General features: G+C 42.6%; 2 protein-coding genes across 2 annotated transcripts in view; one reads left to right on the top strand and one right to left on the bottom strand.

Moving 5' to 3' along the window:
• The window catches only part of stab1 (stabilin 1), a 102464-nt gene that overhangs the window by 65838 nt on the left and 22453 nt on the right, over positions 1-14173 (bottom strand). Inside the window, exons 13-20 of the mRNA XM_037679029.1 lie at positions 8807-8944; positions 8647-8718; positions 6522-6635; positions 5142-5195; positions 2912-2992; positions 2678-2836; positions 1897-1959; positions 544-636 (exon numbers count right to left, since the gene is read on the bottom strand). Of these exons, the coding sequence (XP_037534957.1) occupies positions 544-636; positions 1897-1959; positions 2678-2836; positions 2912-2992; positions 5142-5195; positions 6522-6635; positions 8647-8718; positions 8807-8944 (774 nt within the window). The remainder of the gene's footprint in view (positions 1-543; positions 637-1896; positions 1960-2677; positions 2837-2911; positions 2993-5141; positions 5196-6521; positions 6636-8646; positions 8719-8806; positions 8945-14173) is intronic.
• LOC119412053 (tripartite motif-containing protein 35-like) lies at positions 10765-12186 on the top strand. Its single transcript, XM_037679030.1, has one exon. The coding sequence runs from the start codon at positions 10777-10779 to the stop codon at positions 12184-12186; it is 1410 nt and encodes a 469-aa protein (XP_037534958.1). The 5' UTR covers positions 10765-10776.

Raw genomic sequence — 14173 nt, 5'->3', positions numbered from 1 at the left:
TGTGTAAAGAGAGGCTCTGAGGCTGACAGCACGAGAGACCAAAAAAAGCAGGAGGGAGGGTAAGCGGGACCGTCTTCGTCGAAGGGAAGAGAGAGAATGTGTGTATGCATCTTTTCCCAATAATCCACTACTTCTGGTAAAGCTCAGATGTCCCAGCTTTTCACCAGCCTTGAACGCAGCATCACCTTTGTGAATCTGGAGCGGTAAGAAAGTCATATTGACAGGCAGCTGATGTGCGTAGTTTTGAGACTAATTTATCTTCAAATAAGGCTTTTTAGGAAAGTGCCTCAAAGTTTTTCTTGACTTGAATACTTTCAATCTGAGCTCTTTAAAAAAATAAATATTTTCTCAAGCAAAAGCTTTCTGCAGCCAAACAAAACATCAGTTTAACGCTGAAAAGTGTTGCACTGAAAAAACAGTCCAACGCAGTTTTTCAGTGAGGGGGAACAGAAGAACAGCCGGTAAAACATGGAGTTTTTGGAGCAAGCGTGTATCTGCTGCAGGATCGGATTAATCAAGAATCGCAGTAGTTTTTACTCTCACCTGTCTGGTTGAGTTGCAGTATTTGGCGCAGCCTTTACCGAATGTTTGCGAGCTAAAAGTTCGGACATACTCGCAGCCGATCTGATGGCTGTCCTGGGAAAAAACACAAACACACAGGATTCTAAACAGTAATATGAATAATGCTGTAAATATGGGACATTTTCCTACAAAATGATTTCTTACAACAAGCTTTACTTGTTTTAGGCTCATTGTTTTGTACATATTTTTGTAACATTACTACTTGAGCAGACTTTGTGTTGTTTTAGATGTTTATAAATCAAATTGTTCATCTCGTTCAGGAGATGAGTGCTGCGATTGTTGTAACTCCATCTTCTACCTCTTCTCTGTGGCTGGGTCATTCAGGCATCACGGCCAGGACAGAAACCCAGACCTCCTTCTCCCCAGTGACACCAGCTCCTCCTGTTGGATCCTGAGGAGTAGAGCTGCAATTTCTAACCCGGGCCCGACCCAAAATTCGGTCTCAGGCTTTTGAGACGGTTTAATGAATCATACAGCGCAAAGAAAACTAAATAAGAATGCACGATATAAAGTTGTGTTAATATACTTGTTGAGGAGGCAAGTCCAACTGGCCGGTTGAAAAAGGTAAAAAAAAAAAAAGTCCTGTTAAGCTCAGATGGATCACCGGATCACAGGCGGTGCGCTTCTCCGCACCCTGCTGTCATCTGCGGTGAAGGAAGTTTCTGAAGCTACAAAAGCTGAAGCGAGCAGTGCATTCAACTAAAATAACCCGGTTCTATATTTTTCCAAATAATTTTGCTCTAAAAATATTTTAAAATAAAAAGCTTTTTTTTTTTTTCCGGGTTCAGGCCTGTAATTACAGTTAAATGATCAGGTCGGGTCAGATTAGGAAAAAATGGCTAAAATGGGTCCGGGTCGGAGTTTTTAGACCCGAATGCAACTCTACCGAGGAGTTCCCAGACCAGAGAGGATATAATCCCTGTAGAGTTCTGGGTCTGCCCGGGGTCTCTTCCCAGTGGGTCATTCCCAGAAAACCTCCAAATGGCGTCCAGAAGGCATCCTAATCAGATTAACCTCCTTTTCATGCAGAGGAGCAGCGACTCTACTCCCAGTTCCCCCCAGATGATGATTGGTTTTTGTGATCGTTATATTTTAATACAGATGACTTGTGGTGTACTCACTTTATTTTTGTCATCTTCTGCAACTTCTGGCTTTTAGCTAATGTTCTGTTTCTTTGAGCTTTAACACAGTTTCAGCTTCTTTAGTGAAATCTTTTAGCATTCACGCTGTATTTGTATAGAAAATGCTGACTTTCCACAGTTTGCCTGCCCGGGGCCCACAGAGCAGAAACATCTCGTGATGATGATAATTTACCATTTCGACGCTGCCTTCAGGACACCGAGTCTCATGGAGGAAACTGCAGTAAACACACGGACCCTAAAAACAAACAAACACGCGTTACTGTTAATTTTATTCTGACATAACCGTAATGATCGGCCGTGGCACCTTTCAGAATAAAACAACTAAATTATGCGACACAAAGAGCAAATATATTAAGAGTAAATAAAGTATGACCTTTAAATATTAATTTGTAATGAATGAGCTTTCTGAGTCTTAGAGCTGCCACTTTTATTTACAAACTGTTTGGCAACAAGTATAAATTAATAAATAGATAAAAGGTCAAGCATTCATTGCAGGAATGCCTATCGCCCGCCAGCTTTCATGGCAGGCTTTTAAACATAGATCATCATTTTATGTTGAGAAATAATGAGCCGTTTCAGTCGACGCTTGTAAACATTATGCACAGTCTCAGAGTATGTGCTGGCGATGACTATCAGCTACTACCACATCGGATTTTAGCTCAAAATCTAAAAAATTAACTTCATTATAGTAATTTCTATGTTTTCCAAGGTAAGTTGTGAGCTGTGACAGCCATCTTGAATTAGATTCACTTCAAAGGTCCATCAGTTGTGGAAAATATTTTCTGATCATTTCATTTAAATCCATCCAATGATTCATGAGATATTTTGCTGACAGATGGACACACGGGCAAACTGAAGCGCCGTGAAACAAAATAAAAATAGAAAACCTATTCTTGTAGAAAATAAAGTCAAAGTTCAGCTCTTTTTGTGTTTTTTCCTGTTCTTCTTCTCACCACAGTGATTTTACTGTCAGTGACGTCACAGCGGTGAGGCAGGATGGGCAGGATGGAGGGCGGGTACAGCAGCCCGTCGATCATGTGGATGATCCCGTTGGACGCCACGATGTTGGTGCTCGCCAGACGTACACCCTTCTCACCCAACCGGATCTCGCCCTGCAGAGCGAAGAGGGAACCAAAGCGTTTGGCAAACGGTAATGAACGTTTTAAAGGACGATGAGAGGCGCTCACATCATCAGATGAAGTGATGGAGACCCGCTGATTGGCCATCGTCCGAAAGTGAGAGAGAGCGGCCAACTCGTCGACGGTCAGCTGAAAGCAGAAAAGCTCATTAAAATTTATCAGTCTGTCAAATATTTACAACATTACTTATCTACGGTGCATCATCAAAGGCAATCACTGAGTCATGTCAAACATTGAGACAAGATATTTTGATACAAAATAAGAAGCTGGAACAATTCAAGTTGAAGCCATTTTTATTCCCTTTTATAAATCCCTTCTTTTAGCTCATGAGTACAGAGGTACAAGACTGGTTTCTAAAAGGTACAAAATACAGCAAACAAAAAAATACCCACTGTTTAGGGTACAAAACAGTACTACTGAGGGTACCACCCCAATGACAACAATTGGGTACTTTTTTCTGCAGCTGAAGGACACCAAACACTCTGGGTTCTCATGTACAAAGGTGCATACGCACAAAAACGTGACGTACGCCCTTTTTCACACAAAACTTCAGGTGTATCAAGAACGAAACGTGCACAGCCCCGTGCCAACTCTGTGGCTGTCGTACGCATGTTTCTATGGTTACTGGTCCGTTGGCGACACTTGGAGGTGATGCTGGGAAACTTAATGATGTGGAAGCTATGACTGTACACACGGACACACATGATGAACAATGAATACGTCCACATGTATGAAATTAGATGAGTGGATATAAAATGTGCACAAAGTGGAGCAGAAAATACTTTAACAACAGCGGCTTCAGTCGTATTAGAGGATTTAACAAATGGAGCGATACTCAGAGAGTCTGTATTTAGAGACGGACAGGATCTTCTGGACCACGATGACGACAGGATCATCAGATGTTTTAGTCTTCCAAGGACAATCCTGGAACTGTGCTCGGAGCTGCAGCTGGTCTTGGTGCGTGACACAACGAGGAGCCGTGCACTCCCCGTGCACATACAGCTGCTGACCATACTGGGGTTCCTATAGCAACAGGGTCATTCCAGAGTGAGCTGGCAGACTGATCAGGACTGGGCCAGTCCACCCTGAGCCGAACCATGCCAGCTGTGTGGATGGAATGATCCGTACGTCAACCAGGAATATCAAATTACCCACAATGCAGCTGAACAGATCAACATTAAAGCACAGTTTGAAGCAACCGCCAGTTTTCCTGATGTAATCGGAGCTATGGACTGCACACACGTTGATATAAAAGCACCATCACATGATGAAGACGTTTATGTTAACAGGAAGCATTTTCAATAAATCTGTGTAAATTATATGTGTTGCTCTAAAGAAACTAACCAACATGATGTTGAGGTGACCGGTTCAACCACGATTCATTCACTCTAATGAACTGCATGGTTGGGAACGGACTACAAGCTGGCACGGTGCAGGATTGAGGGGCTTCTTGGTGACTGAATTAATTTAATCATCCTAATATTAATCCTGATGCGCATGGAGCCTGTGCACCCCCACATCATCCTGTCTTCACCGTATCTTTACTGGTCAGTGGTTCAAGTGAGTGACTTCCTGTTTGTTGCTGGTTAAACTACAGTTTCAGAGCGTTCTAGCCCCGATCGTCTCTGTGTGTTTAGAAGTAAAGTCATTGGACACATGTCTAAAGTATGAAAAGCCTCAGCCTCAGCAGAAGCGTCTCCAACTCACATTCTGTGAAGTTCCTTTTTCCTGCGTGTAAACGTGCTTTTCGATGTGTGCGTGCGGTGCAGGGCAGATTTAAATCCGTTTGCATGTTTAAATGGAGGCGTGTCGAGGGAGGAGTCTGGTATTCCCTCATGTGCGCTCAATTTCCCGTTGATCGGGACGTACACAGGAAGTGTGCTCGGATTCATGCGTACGCACGTTTTCATACATCTGGATTTATTTGTGCATACGCTGCTTTCTCGATTTAAGCGTACGCCATGTTTCAGTAGGAAATCCATAGAAGTCTTTGAAGTCGTCTTCAAAGTCTTTGAAGACGACTTCAAAGACGAGGCAAAAGACTGCTACAAAGCCCCTGGTGAACAATGTAAAAACCTAAAATAACAGCAGCATTGTAGCAGCTTAAATACAAGGAATGAGCTTGAGCTTAGACCAAAAAAAACTTTCCACAAGACGTACACTAAAAATCACTTTTTTAAAAATTACAAATCAGTTTCTTTAACACATCGTATCTTTCTGCATGTGGCTGATTAAAATAAAAATAAAACGAGAAAACAGGATTAAATGTGGGTCTTACCACAGCCTGGGAGAAAACGTGATGTCGGAGCAGCTCCTGAAGTTTATGTTTGGCCTAAAATAAAAACAAAACAGTTAAAAAAAGCCAAATCTTTCAAAAATTATTTTATTTTAAATAAATATGGCTCAAAGCTAAAAAAGCTGAGGTAAAGAATAAATAACATGGATGGATTACAGATTAGGATATTCACTGAGCATCGTTTATAAAACAGAAGAATGAATGAATGAATTTATTAACCTTTATTTAATCAGGTAAGTCTTTTTGAAAGGGAGGCCTGAAGGCAGGCTAACAGGCGCGTTGCTGAACTGTGCGAGGAAACAGGCATATCTGGAGAAAACCCACAAACACGTGGAGAACATAGAAACTCCACAAAAAGAGCCCCGGTCCAACCCGGGGATTGAAACCCAGGACCATCTTGCTGTGAGGCAACAGTGCTAACCACTAATCCATCGTGCTGCCCAAATCTGAAGTAATAAGATTCAGGCCAACATGTTTTTAATCCCTAATTTAATCTTCAGAGGTACAAATCAAATGGCCCTTATACATTGTGAGGCCCGGTCTGGACTGGCCCGACCCGCTCTGGGTTTTGAAAGATGGCATTGGGCAGCCTGTTCCAGTTCAGGTGAATGTGATAGAGAGAGCTCCTTCAGAAGAAATGGCAACGCAAATAAGAGCATCAGTGGCCTGGACAAACGACGAGGTGCCGTTATTGCTGAGCTGACCGTCGCACAGCCTTGCTGTGATGACCCCCCCCCCCCCACACACACACACACATACACACACACACATACACACACACACACACACACACCACCTCGAAGCAGCACTCTGCAAAAAAACAGAGATGTGGAAGACTGTGGCCAGGCCACAAAGCTTATCAATAAAAAGATCAAACAAACAAACAAACAACAACACCAACCAACCAACCAACCATCCATCCATCCATCCATCTTCTTCTGCTTATTCCCAAGTCAGGTCTCGGGGGCAGCAGCTTGAGCAGGAAGGCCCAGACATCTCTGTCCACAGCCTCTTCCAGCTCTTCTGGGAGGACTCCAAGGTGTTCCCAGGACAACTGAGAAACGTAGTCTCTCAGTTGTCCTGGGTCTTCCCCGGGGTCTCCTCCCAGTCGGACATGTCCGAAGCACCTCCCTAGGGAGGCGTTCAGGGAGCATCCTTACCAGATGCCCGAACCACCTCAACTGGCTCCTCTCGATGTCGTTCATCTTGAACTAGTAAAATTAAAAACAAAATCTATATTTTCAGTTCTTGTTGCCTCACCGCTTCATTGTAAACAAACGTGAAGGCTGCAGACAGCTTCACGGCCACATGTCTTCTTCAATAAAAGCACAGTTGGAAAATAAAGCCTCATGGTTTCCTCACATCGTTCAGCATGTACAGGATGCTGCCGTCTCGGGCTCGGTCCACAGCCTCGTTAGTGGGAACAAACACAGTGAGGGGTCCTGGTCCACGAAGAGGAGGAGGAGACCCACAGTTCTAGAGAAACAAACACACTTCATTAAAGGGAACGTTCAGAGACATCTCTCTCTTTACAACCAGTTCAACCTGTAGAACAAACATTCAGCCTTTCACTTAGACCGAACAGCAGTTTCACATTCGTCAAATAAAAACAACTCGGATGTAAATCAGGACAGACGCTCACTTGTTTCAAACAAGCAGCACGCTGATGTCCCTGTGGGATCTGATTAGTGAATGTTTGTAGTTTTGGAGTTGAGTGTTTTTCTGCACTGGAATTGAACAGAGGATTCAAGGATTCAAGGTTCTTTATTTGTTGTTCCACCACATATGGTACATGTGGTGGAATGAAATTATGTACACAGGGTCCCGGTAACATCCAACAAAAGTATTAAAATGTACACAGAAAAACAGTAATAAGAGCTAAGATACGAACTAAGAAAAATGTCAATTAAAAATACAATAAGCACTAGTAGTACAAAAACAATAAAAACAATACGCTGAACAGCAGCACGAACATGAGTCAGTGTGAGCAGATGAGGACGGATGAACAGCAACATGAAACAGATCAGCAGCAACATGAAACAGATCAGCAGCAACATGAAACAGATCAGCAGCAACATGAAATAATCAGCAGCAACATGAAACAGATCAGCAGCAACATGAAATAATCAGCAGCAACATGAAACAGATCAGCAGCAACATGATGTGATTATTCTGGTTAGAGATTCATGAGTCCAACAGCCTCAGGGTAGAAGCTGTTCCTCAGTCTAGTGGTTCTACACTTAATGCTCCTCAACCTCCTTCCTGAGGGGAGCGGGGCAAAAAGTGTGTGTGCTGGGTGGGTGGGGTCCTTCATGATGCAGGTGGCCCTCTTCCTGCATCTGGAGGTGTAGATGTCTGTGATGGTGGGGAGACTGACTCCAACATCTTCTGTGCAGCCTTCACCACTCTCTGCAAAGCTTTTCTTTCTGCAGCTGTGCAGCCTCCATGCCACACGTTGATGCTCGAGCACAGGATGCTCTCCATTGCACACCTGGAGAAGGAGGTAAGAACTGAGCTCCCCAGACCAGCTCGTCTCAACCTGAGGAAGTAGAGTCTCTGATGAGCTTTCTTCATCAGGCTGGTGGTGTTGTTGCTCCAGCTGAGGTTGTTGTTCAGGTGTACACCCAAGTACTTGTAGCTGGAGACCACTTCCACTGCAGATCCTCCTATGCTCAGGAAGGGATAGGTGTGTTTGTTCCTTCTGAAGTCCACGACCATCTCCTTCGTCTTCTGAATGAAGAATGAAGTAAACCTAAATGTTTTTGGTGCAAGATGTTCAAGTGGGGAAGAGTTACACTGTGGAGCAGAGGGAGGTTTGTTTTTATCATCTGAGGCAGAGCAGAGTGACGGATCCTGGCGAGTGGAAGGATACATTTATCCACCAGCAGGTGCAGTGGTGGAGCCAGGGGGTGGCCAATGGTGGCTTTGGTCCCCACAGATTAATCTTCAGCCACCCCAATCATTTGAGGAAAGTATATTGTTAAGCAATATAAAAATAGAAAGTATAGTTTCCTCAAATGATAGCGGTGGCCTGTTTGAATATATATGGTGGTGGCCATCTTGGATTTTGACTTAGCAACCCAGTTATCAAAATATACCTTTCTTACGCCAAAATGGAAATCAGTGTCTCCCTTAGTTTTCAAGTTATCATGCTCACATCATGCACAGATGCAAGGACGGACAGAGGCAATAAGTCATTTAGAAGAAAATAGGCCCACAAGCAGCTGAACTATGGAACTACACAGTTTCATCACAGGTGATTAGACATTTGATCAAATACAGACGGTTTGTCCCAGCTCTTGATCCACAAAGAAAATGGTGAAAGAATTTTAAAAAATGGGCATCTGAAGTCACAACTAACTAAAGATTCTGAAAAAATAAAACTACCAATGCACATTTTTTTGGCCCTCTGGATTTGTAAATGAGTTCTTTTGAACGAACACCTGTTAAGTTTCTTATATTTAAAAAACGAATTCTGCAAACTCACGTCAACCAAAGACAAGAAGCGGTTGAACTTCACATCTTGGGTCAGAATCTCCCCAATCGTCTTGTCTGCAAACTTGACAAAGAGACAGAAGTTCAACAATCATTTTTTATTTTAATGTCAGAAGCTGCTGACAGAGTTGTGTGAGCGATCTGCAGCTCACCTGCTCATCTTTGGGCGACCTGTCAGACAGCATGTTTGTGATTGGCCGGTCGATGATGTGGATGATCCCGTTGGCTGCCGGCAGGTCCGACTGGATGACTGTATAAACTCGGCTGGGGTTACTCATCAGGATGAACTTCTGCACAAACACACAACAGATGGGTGTTTTTGAGGATTTCTTCTCTTTTCAGAGCTCGTCTGTGTCCAAATGAACAAGTTTTGTGTCGTTTTGTTGTTTTTCTTTCATTAAATGTTGACAAATATTTTGTCTTTGATACCTTTCACATAAAGCATAATGTAACCTGGATTTTAAGATTTTTCTATCTGGCATTTTATGCATGACAAACAAATGTTTCTCAATTATTATTACTTCTTGATGTCAAAATATCACGGTACATTTACTTGTGTACCATGTGTACTATCCTGTGTACTATTTCAACTGAGGATTTTAGCTCCTGCAGCTCTTAAAGGTACAAACTCAGAAACGTCCATGCATTCAGTTAGCATAAACATAAAGAAACTGTCAATGTTTAAAATTATTTTAGGTTTTTTTTACATTTTTGGTCAGAAATGTCTATCCACTCATCATAGACATAAATGTCAGATTGTTTTATATCTTTTATTCTTTAAATGAGCGGTTCAATTTCCCAGGGTGAAAGTATTATTTAATAATTTTAAAAACAAAAATTGGCTGCACACATTTGAATTTGTTAAGTGTGATCTCTTTTTATCAGTAAATCCAATTAACATCACTTCAAAACTTTTCTGTTCTACTATATTAATTTGGACTGTTCAAACAAGTTGAACCAAACCACTGGATCCCTTCTTTGTTCCTTAAAGACATTTTGCTTCTCAATCTCAAGGTTCTCAATACACAAACCGGTCGAGTGGCTTGATGGCACACATCTGACAACGTCAGGTGAGATAAAAACCTGCACAGAGGGGCAGAATATTTGTGCAAAGCTCCGCCCACAAGCTGACTCACAAACAGGAACTCCTTGTTACTGACGAGACAAACTCTAAAAAAGTCACAGGATTCTCTTTTGATAAACTGAACCTCAGAAGAAACTCTGGAACTCTGTGTATATATATATATATATATATATATATATATATACACACATACACACACAGTATATATATGTGTGTCAGGACAACAGGTCCCTGGTTCAAACCCCGGTCCAGGGGCCTTTCTGGGTGGAGTTTGCATGTTCTCTCCGTGCATGCGTGGGTTTTCTCTGGGTACTCCAGTTTCTCCCACAGACCAAAAACATGCATGTTAGGCTGATTGGTAACTCTAAATTGTCCCTAGGTGTGAATGAGAGAGTGAATGGTTGTTTGTCTCGTTTGTCTCTACGTGTCCCTGTGATGGACTGGAGACCTGTCCAGGGTGTCCCCCGCCCCTCGCACAGTGATTGCTGGACATGGGCACCAGCGACCCCCGTGACCCAAAATGGAATAAGCGGGTAAAGATAATGGATGGATGGATGGATGGATGGATTTTTTAAAGTGGTACTCGAGGTTTTCACACCATCAGAATCTCACACAGGCCCACTCCTGAACCATGAGACAGTTTGTGTGATAAAACTTGTTTTTATGACGGTTAGTTACGTTAAGGACTTGTCCTGAGCACAGAAACGAGATAAAACCTTGTGTGAAAACATGCGCAGAGTGGAGGGATGTTGGCACTAAACTCCGCCCACAGGCTGACTCACAAACAGGAAGCTGCTGATCATTTTATTATTCTGACGAGACAAACGCAAAGAAAATCACAGGATTTCAACTTTGATCCACAGAAACCCAGAGGAAGCACAGGAAACTAAGATTACTGGGATTACTGGACTTTCTGCTTCAGACTCCGTTTGATAATCTGAAGGAGCTACAACTCAAAAGTGAAAGTAACTTTCCGAGAACTCTCCAGACTGACTTCCCTGACAGGTTTCTGTGTGTTCAGTTTCATTCAGAGACAAAATGTCGTCCAGATCACACGATCTGTCGTGTCCCATCTGCCATGAGATCTTTACAGACCCTGTGGTCCTGTCCTGCAGCCACAGCTTCTGCAGAGCCTGTCTGCAGGACTGGTGGAGGGTGAAGACAACGCTGGAGTGTCCGTTCTGCAAGAGGAAGTCGTCAAAGAGGGACCCTCCTCGTAACTTGGCTTTAAAGAACCTGTGTGAGGCCTTTTTACAGGAGGAGAAGGAGCAGAAGGCTTCAGCAGCAGGGTCTGAACATCTCTGCAGGCTGCACTCTGAAAAGCTCAAAATCTTCTGCCTGGACCACCAGGAGCCGGTGTGCCTTGTCTGTAGAGATTCAAAAACGCACGTCAACCATCGGTTCCGACCCATTGACGAGGCGGCGCAGGACCACAGAGAGGAGCTGCAGAAATCCCTCAAGCCTTTACAGGAGAAACTGACGCTCCTCCAACAGTTCAAAGGAAACTGTGACCAAACTGTGAAGGTCATCGGGGTCCAGGCCCAGGAGACGGAGCAGCAGATCAGGGAGCAGATTCAGAAGCTTCACCTGTTTCTGCAGCAGGAAGAGAAGGTCCGGGTCGCTGCTCTGAGAAACGAAGAGGAGCAGAAGACTCAGATGATGAGGAAGAAGATGGCGGCTCTGAGCACAGACATCGCAGCTCTTTCAGTCACAATCAGAGCTGCAGAGAAGGAGCTGAGAGCCGAAGACATCTCGTTCCTGCAAAACTACAAGACTGCAGTGAGAAGAGTCCAACAGCACCACATCCAGGACGACCCAGAACCAATCTCTGGAGCCCTCATAGATGTGGTCAAACACCTGGGGAACCTGACCTACAACATCTGGAAGAAGATGAAGCAGATCGTGTCCTACAGTCCTCTGCTTCTGGACCCAAACACCGCCGACCCAGAACTCATAGTGTCAGACGATCTGAGCGGCGTCAGATCTGGAGAGAAGCGGCGGCAGCTTCCGAGCAACCCGGAGAGAACCAAGTTCTCCTGCTCCGTCCTGGGCTCTGAGGGGTTCAGCTCAGGCGCTCACAGCTGGAGCGTGGATGTTGGGAAGAACCAGGACTGGGAGCTGGGCGTGCTGGGTCAGGACCTCCAGATGAACGGACGCCTGCAGTCCCAGCTGTGGAGGATTCTGTTCTCTGAAGGAACATTCACGGCGTTTTCTGCCTCCGAGCACGAGAAAGTTCTGCCCGTGAAGAAGATGGCGAAGAAGATCCGAGTCCTCCTGGACTTTGACCGGGGGAAGTTGTCCTTCTCTGATTACGACACCGACACAAACATACACACCTTCACACACAACTTCACCAACACCCTGTTTCCTTACATTTACACCGAGAATCCTCTGCCGCTGAAGATTTTGCCCGTCAAAGTCACCGTGACGGTCGAAAAACACATTTAGGAAGGTTGTGATCATCAATACGTCCGCGGAAATTGTTTTACAGTTTATGATGCCAGCTTGATGCTAATGCTGGACCTGAAGGATTACTGGGATTAAATTTAAATTTGTTTAAGATTTTTCTGTTAAACGAAAGGCTAATAAGAAACAGCAAGAGGTTTGGGGTTGAAGCGTTTGTTTGTAACTAACTCTGGAAAATCCAAATACTAAGTAGAGAAATATCTTACACTGGAAATCCAAAATAACTGCATCTATTTACACAATGTTCTCTATGAAAGACTGAGTGGATGAGAAGATTCATTTTGTTGAATTTGTCTCCAAAATGTTTGATTTGTGTTTCAGCTAACATCTCGACTTCTGGTTTGCACAATAAGTAGCTAGTTAGTTGTTTTTATTAGAGAATATCAGTTTGATGCCTTGTTTCCTTGTTGCAGTAACAAACAGGTTTGTTCTGTTGTTCTGTGAGATGTAAGAATGTAACTCGCACTGGAACGATGTGGTGCGTCACATCAAACCAGAGATTAACTCGTGAGTAGAGCAGTGAGATATAGTCAGATGAAAAAATAAAATCCGGCTTTTGTCCAAATATGACAAATGATCAACGTGTCTGTTTAATGAAATGTCTTAAATACAACCATAAAGAACGTTTTCAAGCACTTTGCTGAGCAGAACCAGCAACTAACCATGATTTTAAGCAGAAAAGTCTTAAATTTGAGTTATTTTCTCTGCGCTCGAACGAAGCTATTTTTAATACTCGCTGGAAAATCCCAATATCCAAATATGGTTTACGGTTTCTTCTTTTAAATGGCAAGAGATCCTAAAAACAGGATTCACACTCATTTTCCAGGCGTTACCCCGATTAAAGAGACGAATCAAGCCTCATCTCCGGAGCCGCTCACAACATCAGGATGACCCACGTGAAACAAAGTAGCTTTAAAAGCCATAAATCTGAAAATGTGACTGATATGATTGAATCCCTGATTTAATGTGACGGATCATACACGTAAACACGCTGCTCAGAGTTATAAAACGTCTAAGGTTTTAGACGTTTAAACGACTGTTTTACTTGTTCCACGGAGGAAAAATGGACATTAGGAGAAAAATGTGAATTCCTGAATCAGGCGCCTGTTTTTATCTACAGCAGAACCAACACTGAACTTTAATTACATCTAAAGATTTATGAAAAATTATAGTCTTATCTGCTGCACTGTGATGTAGAAATGTGTAAAAAAAACAGAAGGTGAACGACCAACAGCACCTTTTGGTGACTAAAATAAACTTTAACTTGGTTTCAGTTGATTTGATCTAAAATGATGACCTCTGTCCAGTTATGTAAAGTATTATTTTAAGACCGTGGAGACATAAAGAAGGTTCTTTTTGCAGAAAATGTTCACGTCTTCTTATGAAAACGTATAAGACAAAAATATATTTCAGATAAAGTCAGTTAGAGCTCGTTTAAAACCATAATCAGACAAAAAATAAAATCAGCACTTCTCTAAATCTGACTTAACAAAAATGTGTATTTTGTTTGATGTGAGCTAAACGAAAAAACTAATCTTGATCATTTTTTACGTTTTTTTCTTTGAGGCAGAAAATCTTTTAAAAGTCTGTAATTGTTTTAAAAATGTGACAAAATATCTAAAGTGAGTAAAACTTTTAGCTTTGTGACTTTAAGCAACATAAATGGTCTTTGCTCAAGCACGACTGTAAATCTGGTCAAACAGTAAAAACAGACTTTGTTGAGTAAATAATCGTGTTTAACGTTTGGATTTTGTTTTTATGATTTAACCAGAAATTCTGAACAATGTTTTATTAAAGCGCGTGTTCTTAAGATGCTGACAGGTTTATAAAAATGCAGATTTTATTTGCTTAGTGTGACGCAAACTTCAGTGACGATTCAGAATATCAGGAGAGGTGGATTTTTATGAAAACTTTGAAACCGTTTCATTCTAAAAAAGTTAAATCTGGTCCTCTGGACATTCAAAAAAAA

The sequence above is a fragment of the Nematolebias whitei genome, chromosome 7 (assembly GCF_014905685.2).
Source record: "Nematolebias whitei isolate Nwh7 chromosome 7, NemWhi1, whole genome shotgun sequence".
Lineage (NCBI taxonomy): Eukaryota > Metazoa > Chordata > Actinopteri > Cyprinodontiformes > Rivulidae > Nematolebias > Nematolebias whitei.
The sequence above is the reverse complement of the archived record's forward strand: the minus strand, read 5'-3'. Positions and strand labels throughout refer to the sequence as shown.

Bases quoted from the DNA above. Each gene is read 5' to 3' on its own strand.
- LOC119412053 (XM_037679030.1), top strand. From the start codon at position 10,777: ATGTCGTCCAGATCACACGATCTGTCGTGTCCCATCTGCCATGAGATC.